The 21956-nt window shown below is 41.3% G+C and overlaps 2 protein-coding genes across 5 annotated transcripts; both read left to right on the plus strand.

Annotated features, from left to right (window-relative positions):
- The first annotated feature begins 2535 nt into the window (after positions 1-2535).
- LOC140941099 (uncharacterized) lies at positions 2536-9016 on the plus strand. 4 transcript variants are annotated; one of them, XM_073390065.1, is made up of 7 exons: positions 2542-2637; positions 3246-3427; positions 5820-5917; positions 6071-6163; positions 6741-6874; positions 7515-7998; positions 8121-9016. In XM_073390065.1, the coding sequence occupies exons 5-6, from the start codon at positions 6786-6788 to the stop codon at positions 7996-7998; spliced, it is 573 nt and encodes a 190-aa protein (XP_073246166.1). In that variant the 5' UTR covers positions 2542-2637; positions 3246-3427; positions 5820-5917; positions 6071-6163; positions 6741-6785; the 3' UTR covers positions 8121-9016. The 4 variants fall into 4 exon arrangements, with proteins under 4 accessions (XP_073246190.1, XP_073246166.1, XP_073246182.1 ...); XM_073390081.1 differs by having other exon boundaries at positions 2564-2637; positions 3306-3427; XM_073390073.1 differs by having other exon boundaries at positions 2570-2637; positions 3180-3427.
- Positions 9017-10461: 1445 nt separating this feature from the next.
- On the plus strand, positions 10462-16393 carry LOC140926207 (uncharacterized). The gene is made up of 8 exons (XM_073376011.1): positions 10462-10588; positions 11329-11391; positions 11588-11641; positions 12136-12186; positions 12582-13109; positions 13610-14373; positions 15202-15371; positions 15518-16393. The coding sequence occupies exons 1-8, from the start codon at positions 10488-10490 to the stop codon at positions 16205-16207; spliced, it is 2421 nt and encodes an 806-aa protein (XP_073232112.1). The 5' UTR covers positions 10462-10487; the 3' UTR covers positions 16208-16393.
- Positions 16394-21956: the final 5563 nt, after the last annotated feature.

Here is a 21956-nt window from a genome sequence, read left to right on the forward strand (position 1 = left end):
GAAAACGCCTTCTGCTTCTCAAGGCAGAATGCATGTCATTTGATTTGACGCTCTTTCAATGCGTGCGCTCCGCGAATATCGTACTCACCAGGTGGTTGTTATTGAGTACTGACGAACTCGGACTGCCCATAAGGAGTCTCTGGTAGCTCTGGGATCGTCCCCTCTGAAAGGAAGAGCGACCAAGAAACTAAGTGATTAATCGGTTAATTGCAAGGGTTTTGGGGGTGACTTGTTGGCAACCAAGCTGTGAATGATTTCGTCATTTTACAGACATGAAAATACTTAGCCTTTTAGCGCACGGTAGAGAAAGAGCGGCCCGTATTAGCCGGATATCTTTTCTAGGATAACGTTTTGAAAGAGCCCCTAATGTGCACACCAAAGGGTGTACGTAATAGCGAGGTAATAGGCGACAAAAATTGATCTCACTACAAACACACGTGCTTCGTTTAACTTTAAAAGAAAAGAGAAATTCCAACTTACCGCATCATTGCCGTTGTAAGATGGGTTCATAGCAGCGAGGTTCGCTTGCCTTTCCTTAAACGCAAAAAAAAAACAAAACAAAAAAAACACGGATCACAGGTAAGCAAACAGACAAATGACTAATGACTTCATCGCAAAAGGTGGCGATCGATGATCACATTTTTAGGCTTCACGGCAAAAATGAATTTTCAGCCATCTGCTGGCCTAAACCTAAGCCTAAGTCGGGGAACGTACGCTTTCGTAGGGAAGACAGAAAATAAATAAACCAGAAAAACCAAACAAAAACAAAGTAAAAAATCCCAACAAATCAAACAATCATTGACTCCCCGCACCACCCTGGGTGGGGAAGAAGCTGGAAAGGGGAGATCTCATTTGGAGATAAGATCGCAAAATTCCACGCTATTAAATGACTAAGCGCTCAAGTGACAGGTTTAGATTCTTGAATGAAAATCCGACGACCTCAAAAGATGAGGTCAAGCACTTACCACGTCATCCGGAAAAGCTGAATTCTGATGATTCTTTCTGAACTTGGGCCGCTTCTGTGAGAAACAAAGAAACAAAAAAAACATGAATCTTAGAGAAGCTCTAGAAACCGCGAGCTTGGGTAGTGTTAAGGGGAGAAGGGAGAGGTTACTGAACTAATAGCTGAAAATTGGTTACTGTTGGAACCGTCAGCATGAAAAGTCTCTTTACTGAACTGATGGCTGCAGATCTGTAACGCATAATGAATCGGCTCTTCTAAGACCAATGTTGAAGAAACAACTTGAGCGTTTAAGCGCTTAAACGCTGTAGTATCACGCCCAAACAATGGTATCGTATCTCCACTAGTAGCTAAGAAAACGTCTCACCGGTTTGGAGGGTGACCCAGGGCCACGGGTTTCTTGTGCTTCGGTCGAGAAATCCATTCTTTTAGTCTTTTCTCTCTCTCTCTCTCTCTCTTGTTTTTCCTGTCACACAGAAAACAAAAAGGTAGGTTTACTCAAGACTGGCTGTGTAGCTGGGTGCGGTCGGTTAAGAATCATTGCCATATATGCCACTCGATGATATTTTTTGCAGGAAAGAGAAAGAGAATCGCCATGAAAAAACAAAACAAAACAAAACAAAAAGGAAAAAGTCCAATAATAAAAACAAGGTAAGAAAGAAACGAAACGATAGACTACCTGTGTTGGTGTTTCCCCACGCATCGCAACTGCAAGCGCAAAGGCTATGGTCCCTGCTTTTCAATGGGGGAGATTGTAATCTGAAACCCGCACCGACGCCCATACCATGAACTGGGCCTGTTTCGGCCACATTAATTTTTAGGCCGCTGCATCAGTTTTTTGTCAATCAAAAGCTAAGTTGTTTTCGAGTGTTTTGTTTTGCTTTTGCTTTTTCTATTTTTTGCCACAAACAGGTGATCTCTACTGAACTTTATCCCGCGCAGGTAAACCAGGGACGCTGCCCACAAACTTAAACCGAGCATTTGGTACCCTAAGCAATACAACAACGTTTATTTCGCAGTACCATTTACATAGATGGTGTTGCATTAAAAAAAGAAGGGAAAAATAATAAAACAGATTTATATTTTTCCCCGCTTCCCCCCCCCGTCCCCCCAAAAAACAACCACAACAAAACAAAACCAAAAATACGGCAAGTGACTGACCAAAAGCGCGTATTCAAAGGCCAAGCAAGTTTTTTTGGGTTTTGTTTTTCAAGCAGTTGGCTTCAACTTTGTTTCCGCCTTTATTGAAAACTCAATAAAACCTTGTACCCGACAGAACATGTACAATAAACTTTAACAACCGAAATTGGTTATCCAAAGCAGCAGGCGCCATCTTGAAAATACCAACGCGTTTTTCCACCCATCTTTTCAAACTCCCGCTGAACCTCACCTCTCGAAAACGCTCCAGACGCGAACTTTAGTTTCCTCTCTACATTTCCCACAGTTTCTTAGGCACTTTTCTACTGCCAGGTAAGCACCAGAGACTGTCAAAAGTTGCCAAAACAGGGTCATCTTTCAAGGTCGCATACAACACCACAAACATACCTCCGCTGACAAGCTCCATGGCAGGCACACTTACCTTAACTACCAAGACATTGTGATCGTGTTGTACAAATCGGAATTGTTTTCTCGTCCTGAAAGCAAGACACACTCTTCCAGACAAGCCTGCCAAGCCGGTGAGTCCGCATGTTTTCTATTCAGTGCTATATTTGTGTAACGGAGGCATTTTCATGTGCATATCAGCAACAATTTTCATGTGAGGACCTCAAACAACATGGCGGATTCATTCCTCTAACTTTCGAAGCATCGTCTATTTTGTTCTTTTGCTAGATAGTTTTTATCCGGAGTTTTTCACTGATCACAGTGAAAGAGCAAACACGTTGTCCTCAGCAGCTTTCTTTGAACTATTTTCCAGTGAAATTATATTTGTATGTTTAATTTCTTGTCGAGGAATAATATTATGTTATTCGGCTCGGTGGAATAGCTCAAAGGATAAGGGTTACGGGCCCTAATGGAGTTCTGTCATTATTATTCAGTCTACATTTGGTGATTGTTATTGCTATTTTTTTTCCTTTGCTATATTGTTGTTATTATTCTAGAGCGCACACACACTTCTATGAAATTCTAGCTGATTTGGGCTTCCTAGTTTCCCAAGCCAAAAGCTAAGTTCTAAACTTTTAAAAGCATGGGTCACTACACAGTATTGTTTCTGTTGCAGAGACTGCATTCATAGCTGTTTCTCATGACTTACAGTATCCAACCATCTAGACTACCTTATTTCTAGAAAATTCATGCCAGGTGTAAAACTCATTTTGTGTTTACCCCTCCACTGCTAAAACCCAAGGATATTGAACAGCGAGGTGAAAGAGAGTGTGTTGGTCAAATTATTGTTGAGTCTGTGCACAAAACCCCATGGTGTTGCTGTTTTAACTAAACCTGAAGACGTGAAATTCAAGCTTGTTGACAGTAAGTTAATTCCTCTTTCTTGAAGTTCGTACATGTACTTTTGCGGCACCATAAATTACATGGTCATGTTTACTTTTGCTTGTGAATAAATAAAACGCAACAGGAAGACGTGCCTTTTTGTAGAACAGGTTTTGAGATAAAAATTTTTCTGCCGTTGGAAGCAAATTTGCTGAAGACTTTGAATTTTTTGTTTTAAAGACTCTTGAAAACTATCACCAAATTTCGCATAGTGGTCCTTGGTCTGCAACCTATGTCTTTGGTGTAATTACATTTTGCAAAATAAATGAAACCTTTTGCTTGATAAAAGGGATGTGTTAAAATATTCCTTATACATATTTCCAATTTCTCTTTTCTTAATATCTTGAATACATACAGAGTTTTGAGTAATTATTTTCTACCGCACTGAATATATTCTCTATATTTTAATTTTTCATAGGGTGAAAAGGTGCTGTATTTTTATTTTTTACCTACGCAGAGCGCTAAGTATTAATTTATAGCATAATTGTATCTCTTTGTCTATAATGTGATGACTGGATGCTCTAAAAAGAATAGAGAAAATTATCCAAAAAATAAAAAATTTCAACAAAAGAAAAAGAAACTGGTCTTGAAATTCAACCCCGGGTTACTGCTAATCAGCCTTTGAACAACTTGGCCCAGGAGTTTTCTAAACCCTTCCATTCCTAAAGGTTAACCAGTGTGCAAAATTGGAGAGAAAGCTGCTTAAGTTTTATAGCATCAAACACAGAAAAACGAACAGTACTACCAAGGAGCAACAGAAGAAAAGCCGAAGCTTCGCCATATGAAAGAAAACTAATCAATAAATTGTCAGCTACATTCATTTTTTACCTAATTTTTTTCTAGATGAAATTTTTCAACATGTTCGGAAAAGTTGCGGACCAAGGACCACATACTGTACATAATGTTTTCTTTATAGATTTAAGAAAATAAGAACCTGTTTCAAATTTTAGGCTAAACACTGGTTCTTGTAGAGAAGGCAAACCTTGTTTGACAAGCATGTGACATTAATAATAATTGATAATAATAATAATATTATTAAATAATTATTGATTACTCAAAATTACTATCAAACCATTATTTTTATTGTCTCATATCTCCTTAAATAGTATACACTTTCCATAAATGACTTGTAGCTTTAATAAGTGTTTATGTGACAAAGGCAGACATGCTAGTCAACAGAACAATTAAATGAACCTTTTTTTCGTCTGGAATTTACATGAAAATAGAGTTAAGTAATCCCATCTGAGGGAAAAAACAATTTAGCAAACTATTTCAGTTTTCTCAATTTCAAACTGTCTTACTCCTCTATGTAACACAAAGCTGAAAGTCTTGGAAATTCTCTTGTTGGCAACTACCTGCTGCTATAAATGTTGACTGTTGATTTGACTGGGAATTCACTGCACCTGCCACTTTGTTTACATCAAAATATAGTTGTGCAATACCATCTGGGGGAAAACTATTCAGCCAACTATTTTAGGAATAAGTTAAGTGGAATATCAAAATTAATTGCTCTTTAAATACTTGCATTTTTCTCCTATTATGTCTCTAGATCTTAACAACAAATTTAAGTCTACTGTATATCAATATGAAAGAAATCCTTAATATTCACCCTCCAGAGGTGTTAAGAAATACAGAACTAATGCACTGAAAAGCGCTTGCACATTAGGAGCCAAATCTTTGGATAATAGCCTCCTCATCTGCAGTCCTCTCTGAGGTGAGGAATGCTCTCCAAGGGGATGCTGGAGGAAGTTTTCTCCCAATGGCAACTATTGCAGCTAATTTTGACTGTTGATTTGGCTGGGAATTCACTGCACGTGCCACTTTCCTCAAGTCATCCCAGAAGAGAGAGTGCCCTGTGACCAACTGGACACACAGAAGTCTTGGCAAGAGCTGGGCCAACTGGCCGATGTGCTTCAGGCACTGCAATCTGTTCCTCTTGCAGTCAAAGATTTTACACAGAAGATCTTTCACCTTGGTCTTCCTTTGTACTCTCTCAGCTGGAGACAACTGACAAGGCACTGCAAGAGTGTAAATTTGGTACAATGCTGTGCTGCTTGCCAACAGCTGGGTCATGCGTGCATTTTTACTGCTGTGTGCTCTGGCCATTAGGGCACATAGCCCAAGGTGTCTTGAAAATACATCACAGACAGAACAAGGGGATAACTTTAAAGCATATGGTTTGGGACTTTGCCTCAATCATCGCATCATTGCTAACCCAACTGTTACACACCTTACGATAGAGCGTTTCTGTGTATGGTATGGGTAAAATAAATGTGCGCGTAGCCCTAAATATGGATAGATTGCCTCTTTTTTTCTTGTATTTTAATGAATTTTTGTTTTGTTATGTATTACATTTTACATTTTACATTTTTAGATTGCCTCTTACTCCCGGAGAAACGGTTTGGCTACAGGTAGAATGGCGTTGCGATTATCACATCTGGGACATCTGGAAGGGATGAGCTAACTCTGCAGGTGAGATCACTACTCAGTTTTTCATAATTCCTAAAACTCATGTCCCTTGTTGCACAAATGTTACATTAGCAAAGGGAAGATACAGTGCAAAGAATTTTCATGTTGGTTTCTAAAAGGCAAAGTGGACTTAAACAGGATTCTCCTTCTTTTCAGTGTGACCATGAACTATACAAGGTTCTGGTAAATTACATCAACGATTTCCGTCCACTCCTTGCAAAGGATGACAGTGGGGACTACTTGCTTCTGGTGAGTGGATTTAAATTACCACCCTAAATTGGACACAGTAAGGTTTTACCCTAACCTTAAATTAGCTTTTGAAAATGTCTCAGTCTCTTGATTCACCTATATAAATCCCCTAACCACCCTCATAGAAGTCCCTGGGATTTGAAATTAATTCTCCTTAGGGTGATTCTTTGACATTTCTCACCCTTCAAGGGTGAATCGCGCCAAATTTTCACCTTATTGAGATCTTATTTGGGTGAAAATGGACAAAAAAACACCCTTGTGAGGGTGAATCCTTTCAAATGGTTATCTTCATTTCAGTAGTTGGGGTTATTTTATCTGGAAAATCATCTTTTAGGACCAGCATTAAATTCAGCGAGGGTGCTTTCTCGACCCAATTCACCCTTCAGTTAATACAATGCTATCTTTGTATTTCTTTGTACTGGAACACATGGTTCTAGGAAAGCAAAAGCTGGACCTGTAAGAATCACTGTTTCTTTCACACGTTCAATAGTATTGTCAATTTTACTAGAAAGATCCGAGTGTTTTTCCAACTTTAGTTCAGTGTTCATCCGTGTCTTTTTTAACTTGTACCTTGCAGAACAGGAAGGGTCACAGATTCTCGGGACCTGCGTTCTCTGCACACATGAAAAGTTTGTTTCGTAGCCTGACTGGAAGATTGGTGACAGTGAATATGCTTCGATCTGCTTTCATCACCTGGTCATATGGCAGAGAGTAAGATAATTATTTTTTTCTACTATACACTGCACAGCTTTTTTTCTGCCTCATCAAAGTAAAAATACTCACTCAACAAACTTAGAGATATTCACATCAGTCCAACTTTATCCTGGGATTGAATTTTTTTGTTTCTCTTTCTCGGTCATGCACTGGTGTGAGTTGATTATTGTTGCTGAAAAACCTTACTCAAAGGAGCATCATAATCTTATAGAAATAAACAATTATAAAACATCTTGAAAAAGGAAAACTGGAGGTTGCTCTGTGACATTTCCCTAAATAAAAAAAATAAAACAGAGAAAAGCTATGTGCAATATAGAATTTATAACAACAGGACATTTTATGAAATATATGTTGTAGTTAATTTTTTATGTCAGGTAATTTTTATTTTCCTTTGGTTTAAACGTCTTTGCCATACATCACCATACTCAAAAACAAAAGGAGAATAAAATTACCTGAGATAAAAAATCACCTAAAACATATACATTGGACCACTGGTGATCAGCATTAACAGTAGGTGAACAAGACAACCAATGATTACAAATATTTTCCACACATTAAATTTTGGCGGGTAGTGTTTGGTAGGTCTGCCTTTCTTCGTGTTCATAGTCATCTCTAAAATAAGTTCTCCATTTCACAGTGATTGCACAGATGCCCTTAAGGCATCATTGGCGGCCGCTCTCAGATATTCATGGCAACAAGCCCAGCGTACCTATGACCGCGGTACCGCCAATGACAGAAAGCAGCTTGCTGTCAACCTAGCCAGGGAGTATGCAGAGGACCATTTGGAAGAGGAACCCGATAATGGCCAACCGCAGAGTTTCGGTGACTGCCCATTCAAACCGGGTGACTTTGTAGCTGTGGTGGAAGAGCATAGCAAGCTTAACTGCCCAAAAGTCCTGATCGGACAGATCCATTCTCTCAATCAACAAGGTGATGTTTCCCTTCTCTGGTACAAGAATGTCTCAAGGAACCTTTACAAACTGGAACTCAGCGGTGAACAGTGGACGGAGAGTTTGGAGAGCCTAGTGCCTGTTACAGTAAAGGTGCCAAAGAATCGACCAGGATTATATCAACTCTGCACTTCCCCGCGTCAAATACACAAGGTCGTCTTTGCAGATTAGGTGAGGAACGAGAAATTGAAAAAGGTTGTACTCGATTATCTACTGGGCAGTAATAAAGAAACAGAAAAAGTGTGTTTTCGCTCAAAAGGAAATTCTCATCGATTTTCTGTTTCCTCTTTCAGCCTGCCATGCTTCCAGATCAGAGATCAAGTGACCAGCTCAGTAAAAATCTACAGTCCACTGAAGAACTACAACTATTTCTGTAGTCTGCTACAAACTTTTCTTACACAATCATTTCATGACATTTTAGTTTTGTGTAACATTATTAGGGCTTCAATTATGCTTGGTGAAAAAAGGAAGCCTTTTTCTCGTTCGCAGTTCACTGTGGTGGGCCTTAACCCTTTAAGCCCCAGTATCCACGTACAAATTCTCCAAACTGATCTCTATACATTTCCTTCAAGAATAAGTAGAGAGAATTTGATAATAGATCAAGGCATTTTCTCTTGTGTGATCATTTTGTTACTGCTTATAACATCTCTTGGCAGTGTATGGATCTTGTTTGGAGAAATTTGATCTTGGTCACTATTGGGACTTAGGGTTAAAAATATTTCCATTTAATTTTGAAAACAGTTTTCATTAGAAGCTGCTCTGGGAGTCAGAGCGGCCAGTCCGCTAGATAATTTTGAAGAGTGAACATTTCAATCATGTCATGAAGGTGTAATGCTGTGAAGCATCGCGTCACATCACGTTAGTTTAAAGAATAATATTTGATGGTATGTACTTGTCAGACTGTGTACACCATTTAGGCCCCAGTTTCACATTAAAATTTCACACTTGGCTCCAAGGCTAAGGAAGAGAAGAACAAAAGAAGTGAATTATTCATCCCTGAATCTCATTGCCATTTCTTTTATTCTATTCCGTTCAGCTTTGGAGTCAAGGGTGGAGCTGTTGAAAGGATTTGTTTTATTTTCTTTTTTAATCTTGTAAGCAGTTTGGAATTTCTGGATAGACCAGGCAAAGTAAAAAAGGCCCACTTGTTGGTGTAACAAAGTAATAAATCAATAAGCTTACATATTCACACCACATTGTATTTATTTGCTCAGTTTGTTTCTTTTATGATAGGGGGTGGATAACTACTGAAATATGAAATGACAGGGGGTGGGTTAAATTTTTTTTATAGGTCAGAGAAATAAGTCATTTTGAATCTCTGCTTTCCCTTATTTAATGGAGTCAGTACACAGGATAATCGTTTTCGCAAAACAATAAATCTATTAAGGCAAAAATAGGAGAAACAACAAAAAACATACGTGAAAATCTTGTTTGGTGTAAATTGTTTGGCAATAAGGCTTTGACAGTGGTAATGTCTTCATCTCAGTTCTGGAACTTTCAACTTTTTGTTAATAAGCAACTATTTGGTATATTGGGCTCATATTTTCAGTTAACTGAAATTCATGTCCTTTTAAATGTATTCAGCAACTTCATTTGTTCAGCTTCATCAGGTAAAAACTTGGTGTGTTATTCGGACGGCAATCTAACACTCAAGCTCTCAGTCTCTTAGTCATGAATATAAGAATGAATTTTTCTACTTTCCTCACTTAAGTTTTAACATTTCAAGTCTTTCAACCGTATTTTCAAATTTCCAACCTATTCATGCCAATTCAAAGAAAAACAGCCTCGGTTCCAGAGAAAAGTATTTATGCTGCTGTTTTGTCGAAGGCAAACAGTTCCCTCCTCCCCCAACAAACAACAACCCCCACCACCACACCCCACTCCCCTCCCCCTTCCCCCGTTCCACCCTACTTACAGAAAAGGGAACTGGCCCCTAATGGAAAGTGCTTTGATCTGTTTAATTCTCTCAACTAATTCGACATGAAACTGTATGAAGATCAACCGGGGAGAATTTGTATGTGGACACTGCAGCAAGATCGTTTTTCTAGCTGTCCAAGCTTTTGTCGTCGGGTATTTTACCGCTAATTTCCCCCTCAAAATATCACTGGTTCCTTATTCAAAGAAAGGCCGCTTCTTTGCACAAAATATCATTGGTTCTTTATTGAAAGAAAGGTTCGCCAGAATGAACCTTCTCATCAACCATCACCGAACAGAATCAGCAAATGATCACTGACAAAACAAGTAGTGTACACTTTTCGCATCCATCTTTTCAGCTAGCCGCTAGATTTGCGCTATTTCCTGCCATGTGAAAATTCTTCCAGAGGCGTCGTTGGCCACAGCCGCAAACTTGAACGAAGGGGGCTCTTGTTTGGGTTCATTGATAAAGGAAACCGTCAGTTGCGATGTTAAACCCCTCGAGCTATCTCGCACACCACATTGCGTCAGCCATTACGCCGCCGCGCGAAGCCTGGGTTTTTGCCCCGTCAGGGCAAAAACCCAGATTCCCTCGGCTGGAATATAAAAATAGCTCCACGGGGAAAACACGGATGACGTCATGGTCATGTAAAAGGCAACGAGTCTATTTGGAGAAATTGACGTAATGTGCCCTGATATATAAGTGTCCCCTTGCGAAATACTTATTCAATCGACTAGACTCGACAATGCAGAAGAGAGCCACGAGCATCGCAGAGTTTTTCCCAGCGAAGAGATCGGATCAAGCAGAACAGCTTGATGGTGGACGAGCGACGCAGGAATCATCCAGGTAGGAAGTCATTTTTCAATTAAGTTTGTTTCCGGTTTTTTTCCCACCGGCCGAGGACTCAAAAAAGCAGTCGCACCGAAGCAAGGTAAATGGTTAACCGTGATTTTCGGTTACTTAATTCACTTAGTATTGCCCAACCCCGTTGATCGTTATTGCGGATTTGAGACCATTTTCGAAATTAATCGGTTTTTTTTTTTGCCTTTCTTTGGCGGGAGTTTATTTTTGCGGATTTGCGATTTTTTGTGTTTTGCTGGAAATTGATTTTTGCGATTTCCAGACAGTACCAGTACCCAGCATTGATAATATGTTTGTTATTTTCGGGAACTTATTTTTGCGGATCGCCGGAAAAAGCGGCGCAAAAACAAACAAATTCAAAAAGTCATGATTGATTGGGGTTGGTTAAGTCATATACCCTTGCTTTTCTATGTACCAACGAATCTAAATTGCGTGTATTTCAATTTCAACTTCTGCATAGAAAATTGGCAACAAACTATTTCCTTTTTAAAATTGGAATCAAATCTAATGATCAATGCAGTTTCTGTAAAGAAAGCTCGGAAACTCTTTTCAATTAAGTTTGTTTTCGGTTTTTACGTTGGGTTTGGAGAAATATGTGAGAAATTCTACTTATCGTTCTGTTTACTTCTTCCCGCTTTAATTCATTTTCTGAGGCGAAAGAATAACCAACAGATTGCTCACTTATCGTGCTTTTTTAAGTTGGATGTCTGATTGTTTTGTTGCAGATCTTCACAAGATCCGCCAGCGCCGAGCGAGGCTGGCAGTGATACGGCGGACAGCCCAGAAAGGTACAGATTTTTGCTTCGTGACAAGCATGAAACTATTACTAGCAACCCAGAGGAAAACCGCTTAAAACGAAATCGGGACTGATGAGGACCACAAATTGACTAGCTGATTCGATGAAACCGTAATTTCACCACCATAATTTTAACTACATTTTTGACGTGGCTACGTTAACAATGTCGTGTCTCTTATTCTGTGTAGGCCTTCTTGTTCCCGCCGGCCGAGGACTCAAAAAAGCAGTCGCACCGAAGCAAGGTAAATGGTTAACCGTGATTTTCGGTTACTTCATTCACTTAGTATCGCCCAACCCCGCTGATCGTTATTGCGGATTTGAGACCATTTTCGAAATTAATCGGTTTTTTTGTTGCCTTTTTTTGACGGGAGTTTATTTACATGATTGATTGGGGTTGGTTTAAGTCATATACCCTTGCTTTTCTATGTACTAAGGAATCTAAATTGCGTGTATTTCAATTTCAACTTCTGCATAGAAAATTGGCAACAAACTATTTCCTTTTTAAAATTGGAATCAAATCTAATGATCAGTGCAGTTTCTGTAAAGAAAGCTCGGAAACTCTTTTGCACCTCTTTTGGGAATGCCCGTTCGTTAAATCCTTTTGGAATGATTTGTCGCTTCTCATGTCCTCATAAATTTCTTTAGTAGTCTATTACAATTGAAGGTGTCTTTTTGACAACGGGGTTAAACGACTGTATCTATTTGCTGTGTATTAATTCATTTCTGTTTTTTTCAGACAGTTTTTTGACCAGGAGGCGAGAGCAGAAGGGACACGAGACGGCCGAAGGTAGGTCAAGCATCTTTCTTAATATGCATAACCCTCGTATGCGGCTGTGCTGAGGAATGAGGAAAATACTTCACAGTAACTAATATTTTCCCGCGAAATCGCGCTACAGATTGCCGCGAGGGAAGGGAGGAATCAAGAATTAAAAACAACGACAACAACAACAACATGACTTTAAAAACTTTTTAAGAGATCACTTGAGGAGTATTTGTGAAAGAAAGTCTTTCAAGTTGTCATGAGCTATTTCGCCAATTTTTCCTTCTTTTCGGTGACATGTGCATTGACGTAGAATAGCCCGTACGGAAATGTTGGTAAGTTTCTATGTACGTGTTTATATGACGTTTGGCGTTTGCCATCAACGCCATTCTAAATGATCTGCTGTCCCTCTGCACTTACAGCGCTGACCACGACGATGAAGAAGATGAAGATGGTGACGTTGAGTCCTCACAGGACAGGGCCTTCTTCGTGGCGGACCAGGATGTGGTCGAGGAAAGTAGTCAGTCCTTTTATCGACAACAGGACGCGGCTTCCCTCCAAAGGGACGTCGAGAGCGTGGAGCCATATTTCCCCTTGGCATTCGCAGAATCCGCCGACCGGCCTCTAGCTTTCAACTTTGACTTGTTTCTGCTAGACAGCCTGTCGTTGCCAAGGCACATAGTGCCTCGAGATTCGCGGGAGGAGGTGTCCAATGCAGTTTTGTTCGGCAACGCTGCCAACGCTATCAGCTACTGCACCGAGAGACTGGAAAGAGGGTGGAAAGATACGCGTCCTGCCGCTGATCCAACTGAGCGGGCAAGTCGCAGACACACCCACCCAAAGGTGAACAAGTGGGAACTCTTTCGCCGTCACAGCGCACGTTTGACCGAGGCTCTAACCAGCGGACAAGCGCCGTTTGACGCCAATTTAAACCGCGTTCGCTTGGACAGGTACGTTGCTCAGAGACACTAGTAAAAAGCTATTTTTTGGGGGGGGAGGGGGGTATTCGCGCGAACTGACGATATTTTGTTCCTTTTGTTTCCTATTTATTGGCGATTTTCTAGAAAGTACACAGCATTGATAACATTTTCGTTTTTTTGTTTAATAATCCTACAATGCTATGTACACCGTTTCGTTTCCGAATGAAGGGGGCAAGTTGTAATTGAACAGACACGATTGGTTAGTACTTAACTTCTGTGTAGCGAATTTAAGTTATAGAGAGTATTCACCCTGGAGTAGATTTTACGTGTTTGCGGGAACTTATTCAGTCACGGACCGCTGGAAAAAAAACCGCCACACGGTACCCAATCAACTAATAATTTTAACCACAAAATCTTAAACGGCACACTTACGAAGCCCTGTCTGTTTTGGAACGACTGGTTTGGGGGCGCAAAGCAGGAAACCTATAGACAAGCCTTTGTGGACTGACCCTACTCTCTTGCTCTCCTAGGTTTGGAAATATCATGATCTGGGACGCTCCGGCCTGGAGCCTCGCAAGCCCTGAATTCACGCACGGCTTTCCCAAGCGGCTGATAGTGCAAGAACACGGGGGTTTCTTACCGGGGAACATAACCGTGTCGGCGAAGGCCAGCAATTTGACGCTGAGGCGTTTGGCGGTGTGCGACGTGGCCTGCTTGGTCAGTCAAGCAACGACCGCCGGCTCAGGTCTGAGTAGAGCACGGCTCCTTAACCTCCGCTACGCGGCCATCAGTTACCAGAGTGGGTCATTCTGCCCGCAGTACCTGGCTTCCGCCATGGTAGAGTTTGGCGTAAACTTCGCCACCTTTGAGGCATTATCGGCAGACACCTTGGACACGCTTCACGCCAGCCTCAAGCGGGGTTGGAGACAGGGCGACGACTCCAGCAGTAGCGGCGAGGAATCCAACGAACCTCTCATATCCTGTCCGGAGAGTGTTATGCAGGAGATAGGCAAGTCCAGCGCGGAGTCTTCTTCGGAGGCTGGAACCTCCCAACAGCCACCAGGAGACAGCGAGCGGACAATGCTCTGTGCTCTCCTCGCACGGCTGAGCAGCCGGCCCGGCTCGGAAAGCAGCGACTCAGAGGAGGACCACCATGGGGAGACTGACGGAGAGAACACCTCGACGACAGTGGGTGGCGCACGCGCAGCAAGGAAGAAGAGAAAGACTTCCTCTGTAGGCGGGAGGAGAGCCAAGGCGTCCCGCGTGGGAGAAGCGACGGAGGGCAGGGAACCAGGTAAAGAACGCTGAAAAATGAAACCAAACTCGATTATCACTCGCACATAATAATAATAATAATAATAATAATAATAATAATAATAATATTTCTATAGCGCTCTTATCCTATGTTCAAGGCGCTTTACAGTCATGTAAACAACATTATTGAAAAATATCTACAAATATACAACCATATCCTATTATATTTACAATGAGTAAAAAAGGGAAAAATTAAAACTAACGGAATGTATACAAATCTATAAAAACAATGATCCGTTATTATGATACCAATACATGCTGGTATCAGCACATGATACCAGCTTCGTGTTCTACGTCTCAGGAGAGACCGTTTTCAGTTTGTGGAGTTGTGCGCACACGCTGAGACAGTCGCAAACATTTGGTAGCTAAGAAGCAAACTTGAAAAGCATTGATAGATTGCTTATGTCATTCTTCTTATATTAGGAAAGTGCTAGCAAATATGTTGCGAAGTCTGAAACAAGAGATTTCCTTGCAACAAGAATAACAAACATGGAATCAATACCCCAAGAATAACAAAATTGAGCAAAATTTCATACTGGTAAAGGAACAAAGGCACAACATCATTTTTTCGGCTAAAGTTGCGACACAGCTGGGCTAGCAAATGTTTGTTTTCTATTTAGCGTTTATCTTATATTTTAAGTTGTTTGACATTCATATTGCTTAATTTTTATATATTACATTAATCTTAACTCTTCATTTTTGTAATGCGCATTTGATCATATTTTTATGTGAACCTGGGCAATATAAATGATACGCTCACTCACTTCCAAATCATTAACGGCGAGAACTCCCTGTTTCATTTCAGCAGGTGCAGAAACGACAGGCGAACCAGTGACGGCGCAAGAGGAAGAAGAGGCAAATCCCTGGGGCTTGCAGGACGGGTCGGTCGCGGGACTCAGGCTTGACGCCTTCCCAGACGCGGAGACGTGGCAGGACATGTTAACTTTCTTCCGACAACACCAGCCGCTTCGCCAAGAGGTGGGTGTCCACACTGATGGTCTCTTATCCCTCCCTATCCTTCTTATGGTTATCGTTATCGTTGCTATTTTTAAGGAGGACATTTTCCGTCCGCCGATGACACAATCAGAAACACTGCATTTTTTGTTCTTTCTCTTTCCAAACAGGAAATACGAACCGCCATGCCCAGGGCAGGCGCTTGGCAAGGAGACCCCGAGAGGGCACAAGAGGCCACTAGCAACCTGATTGCAGACGCACGCCGCCAACTGCTTGGTGAGAAGATGGCAGCCCTCTTCGTCATCTGCGGCCGCGACAACTGTAACTGCCGAGAAGACAGCTGTGCTCTGAAAGGCGGTCAATATTGGCTACAAGAGCAGCCACGAAAACCCTGCTCGCAAGACCTCCGCTGTGCCGTTTGCAGCGTCTTCACACGACACCTGGACCTCTGCAATCTCCTCGGTAGGGCGTCTACTAGCAAGGGCGCTCTCTTCAGTCGACTCCTTGCGAGTTCCGTGGCAGTTCACCAACTGTACGACCTCGCCGTCCCGGCAGACTTACCCCCCGGTCAGAGGGTGACCAGAAAACAGACCGTAAAGGGGATACTGTGCTCTATGTTAGACGTCGAGAGAAATAGGCTACAGTGCCTCAGGCGCATAGGAGAGCTAGCCACGCTGGTGCCTAAACTGCTCTGTGTTCAACTTAGCAGCGGTCGCGCACTCTTCTGGGAACAACTGAGAAGAGTTTCCAACACGGTGATCGGGCAACGCGGTCGAGCGGCAAAACTAGCCGCTCTGGAAGCTTTCCGCAGGAGAATGCCGGACGATTCGCCCTGGAAGGAGTTCTTGACCCCCGATTGAGATCTCCCGCATCGCAGTGACTGCCCGTGAATGACTTTGCACGTGGCGCTTCAGAGTTTATTCAGTACTTGTACTTTAAGCAGTTTATTCAGTACTTGTTTATTCGGTACTTGTGTTCCATTTTGCCTTCCTTCTTGTTACTTTCCTTTCTCGACAGTAGTGTGACTGCCGATTGAAGTGCAGGATGCCTGTAAAAGATAGCAATTAAAACTGTCAATAAAATGTTGCTTTCGCATGATCATAACTGTATCTTGTCCTGCTCTGACTCAAGGCAGAGAGAAAGAGGGTATACAAAGGTAGAATGCTTATTGACAAGAAGTACGTGAAATCTAAACCACAGAAGCACCGAAATTTACTCTTTTCATGCTCCGTCAATTGCTAGATCGGCAGTTAAAATTGATAACAAATTAACCCAATCCTTTACTTGTCAAGCCGGGGTGAAGCAAGGTTGCATGTTGTCACCTACCCTTTTTAATTTCTATCTAAGTGATGTACCAAAATTGCTAAATAAGCTGGAATCTGGAAGTTATTTGATGCACTGACATCTCCCATACTCTTTTATGCGAGTGAACTATGGGGGATTGATTGCAGTGGACAATTAGAAAAGGATCCAGCAGAATTAGTTCAGAATAAATTCCTGAAGTGGTTGCTGGGAGTTAATAAATACTGCAATAACCGTCAATGCCTGAAAAGCTGAGACAGCAAAGGTTTCCAATGAGAATTGAAGCCCAATGTAGGAACTTTAAGTTCTGGTTTTTTCCCCTTAACCTTAACCAAAAATGAAAACGAATTATCCCAAAATGTCATACAATACTATTAAACGGAATGAAAACAAAGCTTTCTGGAGCAAAAAAAAAATCAAAAACTTCATTATTGGAACAGATAGGGTTAGGAGAATTCTGGATGAAAGCACACTAGGAATCGTAAACATCGTAAAAATCAGGCAACGGCTTAAGGATATCGAACTACACAGAGGGCTAAGTGTTGCTAACCAAAGCAACAAAATGAGAACCTACCGGTTATTCAAAACGATAGACGATTACATATGTGAAGATTACCTACATCGGGTCACCCATACGCGACACGGAATAACTCTAACAAAAACTGCGACTAGGCCACCACAAATTAAGGACCCCTTTGTTTTTCCTGTTGAGTTTTCTTTACGATTTGTAAGATATCCATCGGCAGAAAATTTCACTCCAACATGTAAGGTATAATTATTGACGATTTCAATGTGTTCATTGCTAACCAGAAAATTGCGTTTATCTATCGTTGATTTTCTACCCTTGTTTGGAAATACAATAACTCTTGTTTCAGTTGCATTAATCTTATGAAGCCAATCCTGACAGTATTTTGATAGTCTGTCAAGACTTTGCTGCGAACCTGCTGCTGAGTTAGATATTAAAAGTAAACCAGGGGCATAAACTGGGACAGAATACAGCCTTGTAGAACACCTTTACCATAATTGCAAAATTCTGCTCGAACAATATAGGGGCTGTTTTTTTCTTTGGAGCGCGGGTGGTGGGTCTGGACAGAGAATCGGCTGCCACTGTTGCAAACGCGCTCTTTTCACTAACTTATAAATTGGATTCAGCTAACAGAGCCACTCCCTTCAAACATCTTTTGCAACAGAAACCCAATTCCATTAATATCCTATGGCTACGGCAATTCCTGGACTGTCAAACAGTACTCCCTTACTCGAACAGCGTTGGAAATTACAAATCAATTTCTTATTAGAGTTTGTTCTTTCATATCCTCTTATTCGGCTATTTTTATGTCGTACTCTTCTTATAGACCTTGTCACGGTTTTCGACGCCATCGTGACGAGAACGCGTGACAAATTACAGTGTTTGTATGAGAATCTAATGTCGAATAATTTCCGTAAAACGGCTGTTCTGAAAAAGGTATGACTTCTAAACTAAAGCGCTACCAAACAAAGGATTGTACTAAAAAATTTGGGGGGCGCGTACCTGTGCTTAAATTTCTCCGGAGGCTTGCTTTAGATTTACCATATATTTGTCTGTAATTTTTCCCGGGACTTTCCCACTTACAGACAAATGTTTAGAAAATTTCAAAAAGTGGTTCTGGGTCTTCTAGCGCATGTAACGCCCTCAATGTTCTCTTTCTTTTTTTTTTTTTTTTCCAGTAGAATCCCTAGGAGTGAAGCATTAGTTTAAAATTCAGATATTTTTTGCAAAACAGCCTTTCTACGGAAATTATTGGACATAAGATTCTAATACAAGTACTGTAATTTCTAACGCGTTTGCCTATTCGTCAAGATGGCGTCGAAAACTGCGACAAGGTCTATTACCATTATTAAACTATGACTGATAGGTGGACAAATTATAGAAAATGCCTGTATTTCCTGCGATTCTCCAACACATGCACGCACGCTATTGTAGCTCCTTTTATGCTGATGACTAGTCTTAAACGCCGAAATTTTCTGGGACCGGTCTATAGCCATTTCTTTCTAACAAAAACAATAAAAGCACTATTGCAAAAACCTACCTAGCACTTGCTGCCTTTTCCCACAACAGGATTGTGTTTTATTTTCGCCCTCAAACTCAAAACTCGAGCGAGGATCGCACATCAGCTGACAAGATGGCGGCGCCGGTGGCCGTTTGGTTCCAGTCTCCCCCGTTCCATACACCGTCACATTTATACTCTATCGCAAGCCGATCTTCGTTCGTCTCTCAGAGCCAAACACCGCGTGTCACAAACTTGAGACTGTCACCAGCGCGCAGTTCACTCTCTATTATATAATACGCACAGTTTTTTAGCTGGCCAACTTCCTCCCTTCGCCGGTAATAAGCCCTCAAAAATACCCCCATTCACCTCTTTAATAGACCAATCACAGGCAACTTGCGCACAAAGCTAAGAAATATTTGAAGACAAGTCAATTGTGAATTCTTCCAGTAAAAGAAAGCTTCACACACAACCTATCTTTTTTACTTCAGGTTTGCTTAAGCCTATTTTCCCACGCAACATAATTCAGATTGATTGACATGCTTCGCCGGCCTTTCTCGAAGCTTAGAAACCGCAAGTCCGCTAAGTCGGTTTAAAGGTGAATTTCTCAGCATTTCGTTATTTAAAATAACTGCACAGTAATTTTCAAGGAGTTATAATAACTTCTCTAGTGGGCCTAATTTAACTCCTTACAGTGGAGTTATTTTTTGGGGAGTTATTTTAACTCCAAAAAGGGGTTTAAAGAACTCTTTTTCAGGAATAAAAGTGACCCCAGATATTGAGGAGTTGAAATAACCCCAAAAAAGGAGTTATCCTGTACCTAAAATTTTTACTCCATTTTTGGAGTTATAATAACTCCCTAAAAATAGGGTCTCTACTCTCGTGGTTGATTAACTAGAATATTGTCATCATTGTCCGGTTAAAAACAGTCACGAAAGTATCTTAAAATAACTTTCGCGATCTGAGCATGGTGATTAGCTCGTTTGAAAAAAGGAACTTTTTGCAATAGAAGAAGAAGTCTGTCTTCCAATTATTCACTGCAGAGATAATAACGGGAAGTCAACTTAACCAAATTTGATAAACGTCACGTTTGTACAACGTTATTAGCAGGTTTCGTGGAGTATTTTTTGCACTGAAAAATCTCTTGAAGCTTACTAGGCGTTGTGAAGTTTGTGATTTTGCAGGTTAAAGGAAACATTCTGTTCCAGTCTAACTGGAAGGTTTCTGTCTGCGTTAAAAGTTTCCTTAATAGGAAGCGCCATAATTCAGGTCATAGAGAAAAAGAACAAAAAAAGAGGAAACATCTTTACGGTGGCCAATTTACTTTATTGGTGTCAAATTGAAGTAGAATACCGAGCTGCAGGTGTTTCCCTGTTTCAATAGTATTCCGAATATTTTACGGCTACCCGGGCAAAGAATATCGTTATAGGTGGTTTTCACGTTACGTCATCGCCGCCATGCTGGTGGACAGTAAACAAAAAATCGTTCATTAGCTCGTTTTTCATTTCATTTGTTCATTTCACCATTGTTATTTGTGTCTCCTGAGATTGGATGAAAACCACCTATACCGAGGACATTTAGATATAGAATCTTTATATCAAAGCTTCATTTCACAACTAAATAATTCAATGTTGAATGAGTGTCTTCATATCTGATAAAGAGACGGCTCACGTCCAATTTTTTAGACCAAAGTAACTTCAGACCTTAATATTCGTGCAAGAATGAGTTGATCTACATCAGAGATTTTGAAGCCGCTCAAAAAACTCGCACCGCTTTTTTGACGTTCTCTTTGCCTTGGCAACGTCGTGGTTGCTGAAACCTGCCTTCACTAGCCATAATAAGAAAAAAGTTCTTTTTACAGGTGGCCTATGTCACATAATGTGGTTTTCAATAGGGCACTGCATAAAAAAAACTACAAACTACAGTACTAAAAATGACGAAGTATTAAAATAGATGAACTAAACTATAAACTATACCGCTCTCTTATGAACGCACATTAAAGTTTACATTTTAGTTTACTTCCCAAGCACGCGTAGCCCGACCATGCTGAAGAAAGTCTGCCCACCCCGGGGGTGGTTCTGGAATTGGTCTTGGATTGAGAAAGCGCCACTCGATGTCCTCCAATCGCGGCTGTAGTGGCGCGAAATGGACACGCGTAAATGCAAAGGGAAAGAACCCTAAAGGGATGCACCGGGGAGGGCCTTCTGTAAGATTGAAAGGAAAAATAGACTGCTTGCAATGTGGGCAACTAGTTCGTATCCGTCCCTCGGAATGAACAAACCACTTAAGAAGGCACTCCTCGTGAACTCGTTTCCGACAGCATGAGAGTCTGCTAGAAGGAACCTCAAGACTACCGAGGCACACTAAACACTTTGACTGAAGATGTTTTTCCAGCCGTGCCATGTCTCGCTGGTAGCGTTGTACGGATTTTTTCTTTTTTCGCTTGCCCATCTCTCGTGACTCTAAAAGACAATGAAACACGTGTGCTCCAATTAAAACTCAAACTATAATCCAAATGCCGTTTACCCTCAGCAGATAACAGGACGTGCCTTCTCGTGAAGGGCACGCGACTCAAACAACTTGCTGAGCATTACATGACAGTATTCACACACGACAGATGGGCAAGCTGCTACGATTTGAAGGTTGAGAGCTGGTAAATCACGCGTACAAGTGAAATAAGCAGAAGGAACAAAGCTGGGCCATCCACTGGCGTGGGAAGAAACCTCGCGCGCGCCCGCATGCACCGTGCAATCTGTCCCAGATGTGCAGGAGGCCTTCCTCCCAGCCTGAAGACAGAAGACGTTAGGCACGCGCGCTAACGGTCTTACCACGGCAGCGGAAAGCCTAGCCTTTGGTCTGCAATTATTTGACGGTTATAGCGCGATTCACAAGAGAAGAAGAAAAATTATGATCGTGACTGCGCAGTTCTCGCAGTCTGCATTTGCATAACGATTTCAGACAATAAGGCGTGAGCAAGTCACGGGTCATGCTTAATTTTTTTTGTTTTTTTTATAATTTTTTTATATAAATATATATTTGTTTGCCAATCGTTTGATAGTTCGTTCAATCAAGGACATTCAAAGGGAGTCAAAAACTTGATCGCCTTGCCTTTCCAAGATGGTTCTGAGATGCCTACGGTTGAGTGGATGGTTTCCGAACAAGCGTAAAGATGCGTCTCTTGGGTGTCCTGAGCTCGTACAACCCTTCAAGTCGATGGAAGTGAACGTCGATAGGATAGATCAGAGCGCTGGTTTTTTCTTGCCAAACATCCGTCCCCGCTTGA

Source organism: Porites lutea, chromosome 1 (genome assembly GCF_958299795.1).
Source record: "Porites lutea chromosome 1, jaPorLute2.1, whole genome shotgun sequence".
In the NCBI taxonomy this organism is placed as follows: Eukaryota; Metazoa; Cnidaria; class Anthozoa; order Scleractinia; family Poritidae; genus Porites; species Porites lutea.

Bases quoted from the DNA above. Each gene is read 5' to 3' on its own strand.
- LOC140941099 (XM_073390089.1), top strand. From the start codon at position 6,786: ATGAAAAGTTTGTTTCGTAGCCTGACTGGAAGATTGGTGACAGTGAAT. The intron at 6,875-7,514 runs GTAAGATAATTA...TCCATTTCACAG, and splicing joins ACCTGGTCATATGGCAGAGA to TGATTGCACAGATGCCCTTA.
- LOC140926207 (XM_073376011.1), top strand. From the start codon at position 10,488: ATGCAGAAGAGAGCCACGAGCATCGCAGAGTTTTTCCCAGCGAAGAGA. The intron at 10,589-11,328 runs GTAGGAAGTCAT...GTTTTGTTGCAG, and splicing joins GCGACGCAGGAATCATCCAG to ATCTTCACAAGATCCGCCAG. The intron at 15,372-15,517 runs GTGGGTGTCCAC...CTTTCCAAACAG, and splicing joins ACCAGCCGCTTCGCCAAGAG to GAAATACGAACCGCCATGCC.